General features: G+C 35.3%; 1 protein-coding gene across 4 annotated transcripts in view; it reads left to right on the top strand.

Moving 5' to 3' along the window:
* UBR1 (ubiquitin protein ligase E3 component n-recognin 1) overlaps positions 1-14573 on the top strand; it is a 64265-nt gene extending 49692 nt beyond the window's left edge. For all 4 annotated transcript variants that reach the window (XM_032689765.1, XM_032689763.1, XM_032689764.1 and 1 more), the window contains exons 36-47: positions 403-458; positions 796-892; positions 2113-2180; positions 3058-3208; positions 4049-4136; positions 5820-5953; positions 7184-7292; positions 9358-9414; positions 9873-9950; positions 10599-10769; positions 10967-11068; positions 11541-14573. In XM_032689765.1, coding sequence (XP_032545656.1) covers positions 403-458; positions 796-892; positions 2113-2180; positions 3058-3208; positions 4049-4136; positions 5820-5953; positions 7184-7292; positions 9358-9414; positions 9873-9950; positions 10599-10769; positions 10967-11068; positions 11541-11682 — 1253 coding nt within the window. In that variant the 3' untranslated portion in view covers positions 11683-14573. The remainder of the gene's footprint in view (positions 1-402; positions 459-795; positions 893-2112; positions 2181-3057; positions 3209-4048; positions 4137-5819; positions 5954-7183; positions 7293-9357; positions 9415-9872; positions 9951-10598; positions 10770-10966; positions 11069-11540) is intronic.
* The last annotated feature ends 1857 nt before the right edge of the window (positions 14574-16430 follow it).

Here is a 16430-nt window from a genome sequence, read left to right as displayed (position 1 = left end):
GTCCCTTTCAACCCCTTACCCTCAGGTTTAGCGTAGAAACACAGAATGTTAAGATGGCTGTATAGCATCTCTGTGAACGTAACTCGGTGGTTTTGAGCATTGCAAAAGGGTAACTGAAAATAAAACTAAATCCACAGAATGAATGTGTTATCTTCATTCATGTGAAAAAGTGTTCCTTTAAATCCTTAGTTAGCAAGATCTGAAAATCTGAAAATTTTTAAAAGGCTCACTGCAACCATTTTTCTCTGAAACATACAGTACTATTTAAGTTAGATTTCTGTCAAGAGAGTTCTCTTGGCAGTATGAAGTTGAGCTTTAAAAAGGAGTACATATGCTAAGAATAAATTAATATTAGGTGCTGTAGAACAAAGCAACCTAATGTCTTCTGTGTTTAATTTTAAGAAAACCTCTTGGAAACGGAGGGCAAGCCTTTATTTGGATCTCTACAAAATAGACAGGTATGGACAAGTAAGATATGCAATATGTTTTAAACAAAAAAGTTTATATACACACACATATATAAAACTGTTGAAATTGCTGATCTCAAGATCATTCTCTGTTGAGAAATATCTCTCAAAATGTTTAGATTGGTAAAGAACACTTTGGAAGAATAATATTTCTACTTACATGTGGGAATTGATATTAAATTAATTTATCAATATTAAATTAATTATCAATATTAAATTAATTTATCAATGTGTTTTCTGTTTGTAGAAGTAGATATGTTTTTACAATTTTATTTCATTATTATATCTATCCTCTTTTCCTGTTCAACCATTTTCTCTTGCGCTCTAGCACAGTGGCCTTAAAGCATTAGTGCAGTTTGCAGCTGCTCAGAGAACAACATCACCACAGGTCCTGATTCAGAAACATCTGATTCGTCTTCTAGGAGGTATTGTATTCCTTTTATTTACCACCTTTATATTACAGAAGTTTCTATTTCAAAATGGCATACATGTTAATAAAGCATAGAAGCAAGGGTCAGACTACTTGACAAAAGTGCTAAATTCAGTTTCTCTAATGTTACCTGAAATCATGAGGTGTTGATTGAACTTAAGTAATCAGTAATTCTGTTAACTAATATCACTGAAGTCCCCAAAAAGTCCTCTATCCCAGGTTACATAGGCCTAGAGATACTCGGGTCTGGAATATTTACAGTTGGTTAACAAACTGTGTTTGGGAATGTTCAAAATTACTCAAATTCTGTTCTAAAGAGGTGGATAAAGCCACAAACCAGGTATTTCTGTTTCAATTGTGAGACTTCATCTTCTCAGCATGAGAAGTCAGGTCCTCGAAAGGCCACATTGTGGCATTCCAGTATCTTAAGGGGGCTTATTAAAAGGAGGGAGAGGGACTTTTTATATAGGTAGATATTGACAGGACAAGGGGGAATCATTTTAAACTAAAAGAGGGCCTTTTTTTTTTTTTTTTTTTTACATCCCATCCCTGGAAGTGTTCAAGACCAGGTTGGATTGGGGCCCTGGGCAGCCTGGTATAGTGAGTGAGTGGCATCCCTGTCCATGGCAGGGGGTTTGGAACTAGATGATCCTTAAGGTCTCTTCCAACCCAAACCATTCTATGATTCTGTGATTTCTAGTATTTCCAAAAGGCTGCTTGCAGCCTAGTTTAAGATATTTTGGTCTCAGGGAGAGCTAGTTAGAGGCACATAACTATCATCCATGTTTCATAGTGATGAGGTTAGTATTTTGGCCTTTGTGAATGCCTTCTATTTGATAAGATTCTTGGGTGTGGTACTTAGGCTTTTGTATTGGGTAAGGTTGTGAGGCATCTAGTCCTACAGTGCCTAAGTACATTCACCCTTAACGTGTGTGCTTTATTAGAGCTTGAGAAATAAAGATTTATAAATCAGAATTTTGAAGATATGTGAATTAAAATTGTTAGCTGTTTGGGCATGTGGAAAGAACTAAACAATCAATTAAATAAGTGGTAAGCAGTTCATTAAAGAGATACTTCCTTAGTTCAGAGACTTGGACTTTCTTTTGGTGAAAACATTGAAATGGTAGAAGCTCTAAAATCAGATTCTGAGACTTCAGTTCAATCCTAAAGAAGATAATGTGTATCAAATGTATAACTGATATCTTTGTTTTGTAGTTCTCCTACCAAACTTTAAAGTGGAGGACACTCCATCACTTTTAGAAGTAGATATGTTCCACATTTTGGTAAGCAGGTTCATTTTATTCTTCGTATTTTGAGGATAAATTTTTGTGTAATTTACCCTGTAGATAGTCCTGCATTATCTGTTCACTTGCACGAGTCAAATGATTACATGAGCAGCAATCAAATGATTACATATGACTGCTATATATGTTTACTTCTTGTTCTGCTATTCTTCAAATTTTAAGTCTTTTCTGTCTTGCTCTTACTAAATTTCATTCTTGCAGTCTCAGTCTTCTTTTTAGCACCTGCATTGTTATTAAACATAAAAAAACTCCCAAGAAATGCACCCACTCGGCTTCTTTCTCTGTTTCCCTTTGTCTCAGTCGGTATCTCATACCTTCTGATTCCTTCATATTCTCTCTTACTACCCTCTGTACTCTACTTAGCATCTTCTTTCAGTTCTTAATACAAATCTGTATTAGTTTCTTCTGCTGTTAAAAAAACCCAAACAAGCAAAAACCACACAACAGAAAAAAGCCAACAAAACCAAACTCACCAAATAAAAATCTTTTTTTGTCCTAGTTGCCTTTCTGTCTAATGCTTGGTCTCATTTTTCACTTTTTTCAGTGTGCTTTGTCTTACGTCAAAGAACAGAAATTAAGCTTTTTAGGAACTAGACAGCCTGTCCTGGTGTATCTAAACTGGCAATTACAATGGAACTATATCTGAGTTTCCTACATGCCAGGGGGCTCAAATAGTTAATACTTTCCAGTGAGTTTTTGCTACACTTTGAATTAAAACTAGCAAGATAAATGAGCATATTCAAATAGACTACAGAAATGAAATACAAATGTATAGTGAAAATATAATTTCTATTACCCTTGTAGTTATTACTAAGTTTTTGTACCTTTAGTATTTGCCTCTTCCTTTTCCCTGTAGGTGGGAGCTGTGTTATCCTTTCCATCATTATACTGGGAGGATGCTGTAGACTTGCAACCTTCATCAATTAGTTCAGCCTATAACCACCTCTACCTCTTCCATCTGGCAACACTGGCACACATAATGCAAATTGTCATCTCTTCAGCAACAGGTAGATCTGTATTTGGGTTGGATTTTTCTGGCATTTTTACACAGTTTCTGAAAAATAATGGATTGACACTGATAGTGTTTTCCAGGTATCAACTTTCTCTTAAGTTACAGTGCTAGGTAGTAATAACTGTTTTCTGGTAAAAAATGTACAGCACTATATCATTTTCAGAGCATTTTATTAAATCACTTCTGTGTGCTTAGCCTAAGAAAACAAAACCATTACTGATGTGTCAGTACTTGCTCCAGTCAGTCATTTCAGAGGTAACTTTCCTCTCTTCACTCCTCATAGGAGAAACAAACCTCCGCCGAGCAGCATCCTTGAGTTGTGCAGTAACAGTCAGTATGCACTTAGCAAATAAATTTTTCTTTACCCTTCAACCTAGTAAATACCCAGATCTGAAATACCAAATCCTGTAAACTGACAGGAGATAATTTCACTTTTCTCTATATTTCATAATACTGTTAAAAACTGTCAGTAACCTCTAGGCTTTCTAGCTACTACTTTCCTTTTTCTTCAGCATGATGGGAATGAAAAAAAATTAAAAATTTTTAAAAATTCCTGTAGCTTAAGCTGTGTAGGACAACAACTTCAAAAGTTCAAGGGAAGGAAGCAGTTCTTTACCTGAGGATGAGCAATGAGGGAGTTATTCTGATTCTTCCTTATAGAATGCAGTCTTAGGAAAACATTTTTTAGGCAGAAAATATTAAATAATAAATAATTAAGCAAAATAAAGTGGAAATACTTCTGTAATGCAATAAAATAAAAAGGGTTCAGTATATGTAAGAGAGAAGTGTGCCACAATGGAATAGATTTACAGTGGATTCATCTTTTTGTATGCAGAATCCTCCACTGCTTGCTCACCTGACAACAGTGAGGAGGCACAGTCTGCACAGTCTTTCTGTAGAGAGGTTTGCCAGTACACCAGTGGGTAAGTAGCAGTTCAGTTGCAGCATTACATTTTCCTGGAAAGATGGCAATACACAGGGATTGACCTGCACGAACACAGAAGACAGGAAAAAAATGATCCCTTTTGTATGGGAAGTTAGCACAATGCCCTATGCTTTCTTCCCATGTTCCTGAACACTGAAACTATTGAAAGAAACAGTTTCAGTTAAAGTAGCTACTTTTTGAGGAGAACTGAGTAAACTGTTAGTCTGAGGATTGAAAAATACCTGTATCCATTCTGGAGAGAAATACAACCAACTACAGTATTCTTTTTCTTTGCTTTGATTATTTTGTTTTAGATCTCTCACAGTATAGATGGAATCAAGAAAGAAGGAAATGATTCTACTATAAAAAGGGGAGAAAGTGTAAAGCTGAACACAGTTACTCATTTGAATGTTAGAGCCCATGTTTCAGACTTTTCTGATAGGTATAGCTGCAGATTCTAATACTTCAGTATCTGTGTGAAATGAAGTAGAAAATATGGATACACCCTCTGCAAACTCTTCTTTGATCTATCTTCACCAAGGCTAGTTGCAAAGATATGTTTCTCACTGACTGACAGTGCTATCCGCTTGTCTAAAAGTTTTAAGTCTAAATTTTAAAATAGTTAACATTTGGTATTTAAATAACAGGAGGAATTTTTTTCCGAGGCGTGAGCTTAGAATCATAGGTGCTGTGCATTTTGGAAAATTAGGTCACTGTACCAAGATGTCTAGGTACAAAATTAAATTCCAGCGTTTAGGCAACCCAGCTGTGATAGTTTTAGTGTTTTAGTTTCTGTGTATGCATTTTTATCTTCTGACTCTGACCTATCTGTGCTTGAACAGCACAGTCTGCATAATAAATTTACAATGGTCTGTGATGTTATAATATGGCTTGACAGGTTGTTCCTCAGCAAGTACTGGTCAATATTTGAGTTAAATTCACATTTATGTGAACAGGAAGTTCACAAAATTTAAAATTTTAAGAGAACAATGACACTATAAGCAAGTTAAATTTACTCTGAAATTTAGACTAAATGCTCATATTGCACAGACTACAATAATAATTACTAAGTATCACTCCAGTATTTTTTGTTAAAAATGGGTTTGATACAGCTTTATTTTAAACAACCTGAGTGTTTGTTGTGATTTCCATAATGAAGTATGAGTTGTTAATTTTTTTATTCTGTTGGTTTTATTGTTCCTGAAGGGTATTTATGCTGGTTTAAGGGATTTTTTTCTCATTTTTAACTGCATTCAAAAGACCAACTGAATCAAAATCTTTCACAATTTCAAAAAATTGCTGACTTTTGGTAATAAAAAAACAACTCGTGTGAGCATCAGTTCTCTGTGTGATGCTATGTTGCAGTGTTGCACAGTTTATATCAGATTATCTTGAGTAACCTAGAGATGGACAGCAATGTATTGGCTATTTATTTTTTATAATTCTGAGAAAAATATAAGTTGACATAATTTGAAGACTTAATGTAAGTGTTGTATGTAAACTCAGTACTTATTCCTTAGGCAAAGGGGAAGTTAGGAGTTAAGTGCTGGTGGCCGTGTTTCACAGAATTTGGCGTAAATCAGTGTTGCTGCTACACAGCTGCCATTCTACCAAATTGTGAAAGTGCTAGGAGGATTTGCAAGGTGAACTAATGCAGCTGTTTCTCATTTGTGTATTACAGTTGCTTTAGCCAGGATATTCCAGGCTGGCTTGTGTGGGACTGTGTTAAAAAAGGCATCATGCCTTACCTTCGTTGTGCTGCTTTATTTTTTCATTATTTGCTGGGAGTTTCTCCACCTGAAGAACTACTACAAGGTAAATATGAGAAAAAAAATGTATCTATGTCTACCTGGTTTCTCTTTTCTGAAAGAATTTTAAATGTTCACAATAACTTAACAATAGTCAATACATTAAAATAAGACTTGGAAGGTAAAGAATTACTAATCTGTACAGGTAGGGACAAGCATGAGAAAACTGAGTTGTCTTGGCCTTACTTTCATAGAAGAGTCTTACTTCTGAGTATATGGAAATATGTGAACTGTCAGTGGTGTGAGGATAGTAAGTATTTGTGGATAAAAAGATACTGTGATTTAAGGATAGTTTTGTGGATTTAGATTACATCACCTGAGAAGTAGCCTGGAGTATATTTTTAAAAAACCCAAACCTTTTCATGTAGTTGCTAATGATGGTAAATTCTAAAAATACAGGGATTGAGCAAAACAAAGCCAAGAAGAAATAAAAGCACATTATAAAACTGAAACTCTTCCTTAAAGGATCCCTAATGCATTACAGATACTAAACCAAAAAATACTCTCTCTTCTGTCAAAATGCAGCAAAACACAGAATCATCAACTATTTGGAAAGGAGGACCAAAATTGCTGTGAATAACTGAGATGAAATATAACATTTACAAGAAAAATATAAAATTGATTTATATAAACTGTAAACTAAGTTTGCATTTTATTATGATGTATGAATCAAAATCTCTGCATTTTGGGATATGCTATTATCCTTGGCATTAGTGTGGAACTTTGATTCTATAGGGAGGAGTCTTTCTGGTGACCCAACAATGCCGTTTTCTGTAGCAGAAATCATAAATGGCTACCCAGAAAACTATTAAATTAGCCCAGCTTTATGTAATCTGTTAGCACTGACGTGATATAGCAAAATTGAATATCATTGAAGGTCATAAGGATAGTGAAAAGCTAAAATGTAAGTAGAGAATCTACCACACTAAGATGTGTCACATATTATGCAGTAATTTAAGCAAGGAATTCTGTTATTACAGTAACTTATGCGTGATTTAAAAATTACTTAATATATATATCAAATTTGTTTAAGCATATCCTCAGATAATCCAAATTACTATAGCTCTCATTAAGTCAGTGGAGTAACATCCAATAGTACTAGCTAGGAGCTATGCTGAAGCTGTAGGATACATATTATTCAGTGGAAAAGGGATCAGGAGATTCCTAGTTTTGAGTGAATTATTCAGCAGTGCTGGAACACTTAAACAGTTGTTCATGTTTTCTTTTTCTTTTACAGATTCCGAAGAAGGGCAATTCAAGGCACTTTGTAGTTACCTCTCTCTACCTACAAATTTGTTCCTGCTCTTCCATGAGTATTGGGATACAGTAAATCCACTGCTTCAAAGGTACTAACTGGGGCTGGACAGGCCATGTTTTTCTCTTGTGATTCCCTGTGGGAATTCTGGATCAAATTTGTTAGTAAATAGCTGAGCTCAAATTCGTACTGAAGTTCTAAATGTTTGCTGTGCATAGGTACACCGAATCTCTTAAAGGCACTGAAAAACACAAAATGTTCTGTGTTTTATGGTAATCCCAGTATTAAATAATTATAAATTAATTATAGTGCTTGCAGACCTATATGAAACCATACAGTCAGAAAGAAGTTATTATAAACCTTTGCTTGTGCGATATGCCACTTACTATGTATTTGCCTATTTTTAATCTGTCTAGAGCAAAAATGCTGATTACATAAACTATAAAATGAGAATATGGAAAATTAAGTAACTGGCAGATTGAGGCTTTGCACCTCTTCTTGCATTTCCAGTGTTTCTTCTCTGCATTTCCAATATGGAAATTGGCTTAATGGTTTAAAGGTACAGTTTGAGTGTTATGTAAATTGCCATCTAGAATCATGAAATCGAAGATTTTTAAGGGCTGGGAGGGACCTTAAAAATCATCTAGTCCCAACCCCCCCCACCATGGGCAGGGACACCTTCCACTAGACCAGGTTACTTGAGGCCTTATCCAACCTGGCCTTGAACACTTCCATGGCTGGGGCATCTGCAGCCTCCCTCACTGTTCCAGTGTCTCACCACCCTCACAGTAAAGAATGTTTTCCCAATATCTAACCTAAATTTCCCCTCTTTCGGTTTGTGAAAAAAGCAGCAGTAAAGAAAGAATTTGTTAAATTCTGCATTCAAAAACTCAAGCTGAAGTAAAGAGACATACCCTCCCCCATCCCCAGCTACAAATAATCCAGCTATACTGTGTTGGAGAATATCTCTATGTATTTAATGTGACCATTTGAGCACTTGGCTGCATTTGTAATAATTCCTGGTTCTTGGCAAAATTCTCTGACTCTTGCTAGCTTTTGCTGTGTTGTTGTTTGGTTGGTTTTTTTAACATCTGTTCTGTTTTGTTGTCTAGATTTTTCAATTTAGGGATGTATGGAACTGTTGACTTCCAACTAAGAGTCCATATAGTTGACCTAAAGAATTACCTACATACTATGATCAATTCCTTGTGTAGTATGTATAATTACTTATAAATTAATAAATTAACTTTCACAGGAAAATTATAAGTTTGTCTTACTTGTTCCTACGTGTTTGCTCAAAGGTGTAATGGTGCTTCAAAGAGAACACAGAAGATAAGTGCTTGTGAACATTGGAAAGTCATCACTAGAGGCAGGGTTAGCAAATAGTTACAGTGCTTCCAATCAGAAACAGGTTTCAAGTAGGAGGCTACATATTTAATGTAATAGTAACAGTTGCCAAATCATCATGCAAGTTCCCTTATGTTTTCTCACAGAACTTATTTCAGAAGACTGAATTTGATGATTGTTGAGAACTGTGTTAAATGAAGCATACTAGATTGACCATCTGCTACAGTTCTGTCTCCCTTCTCCTTTTTTGTAAAAATAACTTAAAAGATGTCTTAAACATACCAATTCCTCTGTTCAGTAACTGGCCAATATCTACCATTGCTTTGGTAGACACATTTGGCCATTCTAAGCAAGCATACAACATATAACAAACCATAGTAAAATAACCATTAGGTGATGATTGTTAAATAAAAACAACAAATGTTTTCCTATTAGAGTGTACGATAGTTATTTACACTGTGTCTTTCAGCCCATATTTACCAAAAGGTGCTATGTATTGTAGCCCACTTTGAGAACTTGAAGATGTCTGAAGGCTGCTTGCATTTAACTCTGTTAACCCTGTGTTTTCATGTGCATGATAATAACTTTAAGTGTTCTTTCACATAGGATTTTCCTCTGGCATACAAGCCTAAAGTCTTCTCCTGACGCAAAAGCATAAAAAAAAGCTGTTTCTCGTTGTGAGTTCTTAGCTAAACTATCAATGCTTTATCGGTGTTCTAAGTTTGCTTATCACTTAGTAGTTTAGTTTAGTGATCCTGAATGTATATTTTTATCAGATGCTGTAATCTGCAAATGTTTGTTTGAAATAGGTGGTGTGCTGACCCAGTGGTGTTAAGTTGTTTGAAGGGGAAAAGCATTACAATAAGGTAAGCTTATTCTTGTTTTCTTCTGTTTTTCACCCAGAACAGTTGAAAGAACTTGTTGTGGCCAAGTTAAAGAGCTTGTGTTTTATTCCTCCTGCTCTACTACTAAAAGTACATTTATCTTTAAATGATTGTATATTGTGTACGTTCCCTCTCCATTGGGAATGTACAGCATTGTTAGACAAATAATCTAGCCTGCTGCTGTAGGAAAAACAAAAGCTAACTGAAATATGGAATGTCTTCATACCTGTAGGTTACATATGAAATTTAATTTCAGCGCCTTTTCTGGACTGTAGAAATGTTGAAGCTCCCATGTGGAGCCTCTCACTTGGGATTCCAGAACTGAAGAATTGCTCTGGAACTGCAGAAGTTTGCAGAAAGGACCGAAAGCTTCGCAGGAATTCATAGTTACTTGCTTTGATCTTTGTTATTGTCATAATAGTTCTTTTTCACTTACACAGGTATCCTAGGAAAAGAAATCATTTAATAGAGCTTCCTGAAGACTACAGTTGCCTTCTGAACCAAGCCTCTCAGTTTAGGTAAGATGTGACATATTTAGTTGTCTTCCTAGCTGTTTTGCCACTTCTAGTGACTTTTATATTCTTGCAGTTACTGTAACTGGTGTTAAAACAATCCAGAAATTATTTGGTAGAAGTGAAGGCACTGTTACGGATATACTGGCCAACACCAGCACATGTTCACTTTAAATCTGAAACACAACAGTAGCAAGTGAAGTCACTTGTGTTTCATAAGATAGCATATAAAATTACTATAGCTTACTCCTGGTCATTTTTCTCCAGTGCAATTTGGTTTGGCCACAGGCCTGAAAATTATTTTTTGCACTGGACACAACAAGCCCAGATGATTGGTACTGTTTTATGCCAAAAAGAGTGAATCATAGGATAATTCAGGTCAGAAGGGACTACAGCTGATTATCTAATTTGATTTCCTGCTCAAAGCAGATATCTTGCAAATAAAATATTTTAAGCAATGTAAAAACACAGCCCAAAGAGGCAGATATGTGAAATGATTATGACATAGTTTGTCTTAGGTTTTTGTTTGATTGTGGATTGGGGTTTTTCGTTGGTTGACTGGGTCATTTTGTTTTTTAAGGAATATTATCCGTAGTTAACATTTCTTTTAACATTGTAATTCCTACTGTAATGTTCTGGTTACACTTCTTTTAGATGTCCACGGTCTTCTGATGATGAACAAAAACATCCAGTATTGTGTTTATTCTGTGGGGCTATGTTGTGTTCCCAGAATACTTGCTGTCAAGAACTGGTGAATGGAGAGGAGTTGGGAGCCTGTACTTCTCATGCTCTTCAGTGTGGAGCTGGAGTCTGTATGTTTCTCAAGTAAGTAGCTGGCGAGAATTTAATGTGTTAAAGAGTAAAGAGAAATATTTGAAGTTCAAAAATCACAATTTGTCAAAGCACTTGATTCTTTTTATCTGAGACGAAGAAGCATTGCTTTGATGTAAATTATAGCTCACCTAAAAAGTGAAGGATCTGCTTGGAGTTGTGTTTTAAATGTAGCTTTTTTTCCCCTTAAGAATCAGGGAATGTAAAGTCGTCCTTATTGAAGGTAAAACCAGGGGCTGCTTATACCCTGCACCCTACTTGGATGAGTATGGAGAAACAGATCCGGGTCTAAAGTAAGTAAATGTTTAACTTTCTATATTTCTATTTTTGTATCTCTTTCTTTCTTATACCCACTGGACAACATGTTCTTCCTGCTGTCACGTACAGCGCTGTAATACATGTCTTGGCCTGGTGAACTTGGTTAACTTCAAATTCCTGATGGCAGTTTCCAGTCATGAATGGATAGTTTATAATGGGAAAAAGCAATTTTTGGTACTGTTAAACTTCCTTACTTTTCTGAAGAATACTTTGTATGCTGTTCATCAGAAACATGCAACAACTGCTATTGCTGAAATGTCATCTTGGAAATGATGATTGTTACTTGTCACACGTAGAATTTTTTTTTACGTTTCCAATACACTTGTTGGAATTGGTGTTCATACAAGTATTTAATATAGTCTAGTGTTAATGTTAGATTATTAATGGAACAGTTTGCAGTTGCTATTTTTATATGCTAACTGGTTATTCTTTTTTTCTCCTATGAAGAAGAGGCAATCCCTTGCACTTATGCCGGGAGCGTTACCGAAAGCTCCATCTGCTATGGCAGCAACACTGCATCATAGAGGAGATTGCCAGGAGCCAAGAAACCAATCAGATCTTCTTTGGATTCAACTGGCAACTGCTCTGAGTCTCTTGATTTTTAGTGAAAACTATTACCTTTGGCAGTACTTTGGAAAAGGAAAGGAGGGTGGCAGTAAAAAAAATGTACTCAAGTGAATTCTGTAGTTCAGACACAATTGGTGGATTCTCTAGGTTGGATGTATCACTGATATAATGAAACAGAATCTCATGTCATATGTTTTCCTTGTATTTTTTTTCTCCTTTCTAAAAGGAAAACCACATTCAGTAATTATTACTGAACATTCATATCCAGAAATATTTCCACTTTTTTCAGAAGTTGTGATTATTTCATGTATTTTCATGAGGACAGCTTCCCAAATGCTGTGCTTCAGAGCACACACCACACTTCTGTCTCTTCCATACCTTGAGAACATACCAAAATGGTGTTGCCAAGGAAAAGCCTCCTTTACTTTCTCTCTGGGTTCTTTTCCCAAGCTTTAGTGAAGCTTTAAATAGGTCAAGATAATATTGGAGTGGAAGTGGTACCAGGCCTTTAGTCATCTGTAGCAACAGGTACAATAGAGAGTAAATTTTACAGAAATAGTCTGCATTCAGCTGTACACTGGGATTTAATGAAGAGTTTTCATTAATGAATTCTTCAAATGAATAGAAAGTGCATGGTCGGAATTACCATCTTGCTTGTTGCATCAAAAAATTAAGTCTGTGCTTTTTGCATTACCAGAACTGCACTTTATCTAAAAAATTTGTCCTCTATTAGTGTTGTATGAGGTCTAGGGCTACAGTATTTGGCTAGGTTGTGGTTAGTTTTACTTTTTTACAGTTTGTTTTCTGAGGTTTTCCCCAAGAATCAAATGTAAAAGTACTGCTGCTGGGTAGCTGTAGTGTAGCTCTGCAAGTTATACAAGAGCCAGAGACTTCAGTAAAGTAAATGACCTTCAAAACTATCACTGGACTAAAATAAAGTCCCGAAAGCAGCAAGTTTTAGAATCAGAAATAAGTTTTCTCATATTTGAGGGGTTTTCCACTCTTCGTCCTCTGTTACTATTGTTTGGAGCATGTTTTGCAGCCTGCATAAATGAAATGGTGTGTTTTGGGGAGCATGTTCAGTGGTTCAGTGCCAGGTAGACCAGAAAAGGGAAAAAAAGGTGGCTAAGTCTGTTTCTTTGCCCTCCAGTTGATAGCACATTGTGATTGAACTCTCTCCCAATGATACATTATTTTGCTTTAGTTCTAAATGTTTGTTCTGTTTTCTGAATTTCAACCATAATATACATGAGAGAATTTTTAACGTGATGGGTAAAAATGCTTTCCCAGGAAATACCATTTCCATCTGAAAGTCTGAAGTTTTCATTACCCTAAATTTCCCTGCCCCTTTGCTGTTTGGATTCTTTTGTGCCATTTTAATAAGACTTTCAAGGGGAGGTTTTCAAATTAATGTCTGAGAGCATGTTTTTGTATGATGTCTTTTTCATTTTGCCACAATTGTATGTGAAATGGTAGAATCACAAATAATGATTTAGATTTAAATGTTCTTCTCCTGTTTGTTTTTTTTTTTTAAAGTTTTTTGAGTATGTATGTATAAGTGCACTGAACAGCACCATAACTAATCTAAAAATGGAATACCAATTAATTCAAATATTGTTCTAGTTTCAAATACTTCTTAAAAACTTCTGCTGTAATCCTTCCCTGGTGATACAAAAAGTTGGCTTTGGTATATTTTTAAGGTATTCTGTTTCTTGAAATTAAGACCATTCTCCTTATTTTGATTCTATGAGATTTTAAACCTGAATATTAAACTCTTTGAAGACAAACATTAATTCTGTTAGTCTTCACATACTGAATTTAGAACAGTTGTCATGAAAACTTGCATGCACTGATGATTTTTATGTCATCAAAACACTTCTTACCAACAAAAATATTGAATTAATACTAGCAGATGTATGCCTCATTGATACCAAGCTGTATTCTCTTACTGTTTCCCTCTGATATTTACTAATTCATTTATCAAAAAAACTTTCAGTTATCTCGCACTTCACTGATGCAAAAATTCCGTTGTCAAATATGCAGTGAGATCACTTTATTTTGTTTTCTGTCTGAACTGTGGTATATAAGAAGAGGAGTTGGTATGAGCAGGTGAGCTTGTTTAAAGCTCTAGAAATCTCTTTGTAGCTGAAGAAGTGGGAGAAGAAAGTTGCATCTTTCTGCACGTTTGCACATACTAATTTAGCAAATGGGCTCCCATATCATTCATGGACTAGCGTGGTCATCTTTCATTTCATAAATTACTATGCAGTTTTGTTCACTGTGAGTATAATCTGTATTTAGTGATTGCAAGATGCTTATGCCACTGATTTCTGTTCCATCCAAGCTGACAGAAGTTATTTGATAATGCACATACTGGTATCTTTAATTGCAAAAATGTAAATTTGAACTTGTATAATGTTCTTGTGCTTTTGAAATAAAATATCTTGTATATGTATATTTAAAAAAAAAAGAAATAAAGTAACTTCTCGTAGATTATTCAATTTTTATTTGACACCTCACAGTTCTTTTTACAAGAGCATCATAGTTGGTGTCTGTCAGTATGAAAAAGGAGAAGGGTTAGTAAATGGTTGGTAGACAATACCAGTTACTCCTGTAGTCTGTATAATTTTTGTACCATTAGGAATGATGCTGTGCTTTTTCTTAAGTAAAGAAATATACTACTTGAAACTTTTCCCAGTATTTTGTAGATGCAAATTCCTGCAGTGTCTGCCTCAATTTGTAAAATAAGTTTTAAGTGCAGAATTTAATATTTAGATGTCCTAAAACCAATGTAGTTGAGTGATTCTGTTTTTGTATCTTGTCAAATAAGAACTGTTTATCAGAACAACCTCTAGAAAGGGAAGCCTTGTGGTGTTGGTATGGTGTGCTGTGTGATACATGTTAAAAAAAAAAGGTGTTTTATTACAGAGCTAAGCAAACAGTCAAGAATCTTTCACATAGAAATGGCCAGTACTTCTTGCCCCTTTTTATGTTAGAGGCTGCTGACTGTCATCACATCCTCTGCTGTTGTAGCTTTGGGCACCATTAAGTTTACAGAATTTGGGTGTTGATGGTGTTGCTCTTTATGCTTATTCTTAGTAAAGCAAATGTGTTTAAGAACCAATTCCTGAAAAGGTAAAAGGTAGAGGTAGATAAAGTCTACTAGTAAAAATATTCTGAAGAATATTAGAACAAGAATCCTGTTAATTAGGAAAAAAAAGAAAAAAACTACAGCACTATTTCTTGCATAGTAAAAATCTTAGTGCACAAAAAATATAGAGGAATATTTTGGCCATCATGTACTTTGCTTTATGGTTGAAATACACTTTATTTTCTAGCCAATGTCATTGAATAATCTCCATTGTAAACTAGTCAGATTCATGATACAACATTTAAGTTTGTTACTTAGATTCTTCTAACCTATTAAGATCTTCAAAGATGCTTTCTTAAAAAATGGAAGTTGTTTCATTTCTGTGGCACAAATCTCTTCTGTTAGTTTTCATGAGTATTTTGCAAGTAGGCTAAATTTGAGGGTTGATGCAAAAAACAAATGGCTAATAATGAAAATCCACTCCTATACAAATGGCTAATAATGAAAATCCACTCCTGTACAAGCCTCTCAAATCTGGTTATTCCTAATCCTGGCTACATTTCTCTAAACTTATGCAGCTTTGCTTTCGGCCGTACTGAATGTAAAGGAAATGTGCGCTGAAGGAGGGCGAGCTGAAATTCCAAGGGATTATGTACGTGATTTCATGTAGTGGTAAGTAAGAGGAGACGAGGTATAAAGTTAAACATGAAACATTAAAATGGGACCTGAGAGGTTTTTTTTCATTTCCTTGTGACTGTTGCTCATGAGGTCAGTGTAAAACAACTTACAGTCCATCAGACTTAATTTTAGGAGGTTTTTGGGCTTCATGCTTGAGTGAATAAGCTGCAGCAAAATGCTGTGAAGCACAAAGTGGGGGCTGTGGATTTTATGATTGTTTTGAGTCCTTGCTATGTTTGTGAAGAGCCGTGGTTAATCTTTCTCAGTAGACTGTAGAACCTTTTGTTTCCTCCTTCTTAAGTGTGCCTAAAGTGTAATGTTGGCCTCTTGAGGTGGGTACAAGTATAGAGATGCAGGCCTAGAGCTCAGAGAGAGCTCATCCCAATGTACCAGAGTTCCTGCTTGAGCTGTGTTCAGTGTTCATTTTAAGAAAACCTAAATGTGCTACATTTTTATATTTCTTGCTAATTATTTTTTCTTTATGATCAATGTAGAGTAAGTGTTTTCAGTGGTAATCAGAAAGCTTTAGAGTATTGTAATTGCAATTTCTGTAGAAGCTGTCATAGTGCCTTCACCAGAAACTGAACATTACAGTGTTTATCTTATTTTGTTTTAATTAAGAACTTGATAAAGAAAATAATTTTATGCATAGATGAGTGCCTTACTCTGGAAGTTGCTGTACTGTTATTAATTCTGACTGGATTAAGCATTAATAATAAGTAGGATAAGAAGTGTCCCTCAAGTCGTATTTATTTCTGTATCTGAGCATATGCCCTGGCTTAAAGGCTTGGCTCGCTAATGCCTTCTTTGTCTTTAACAATTACACAGAATTAAGGTGGAGTCTGTGCTGCTGCCTGAGCTTGTTGTCTTGATCCAGTGGCTGTGATGATGCAGGAAATCCCAGCTATTGTGACAGGTGCTGTAAAGGAAGCTGGATATATAGGGTGTACTTCCACATTCTGGGGAAACCAATAAATACAAAGCAAAGAAGAAAGCATTTA

The sequence above is a fragment of the Chiroxiphia lanceolata genome, chromosome 6, assembly GCF_009829145.1.
Source record: "Chiroxiphia lanceolata isolate bChiLan1 chromosome 6, bChiLan1.pri, whole genome shotgun sequence".
NCBI classification, from domain to species: domain Eukaryota; kingdom Metazoa; phylum Chordata; class Aves; order Passeriformes; family Pipridae; genus Chiroxiphia; species Chiroxiphia lanceolata.
This window is presented reverse-complemented; position numbering and strand designations above follow the sequence as displayed.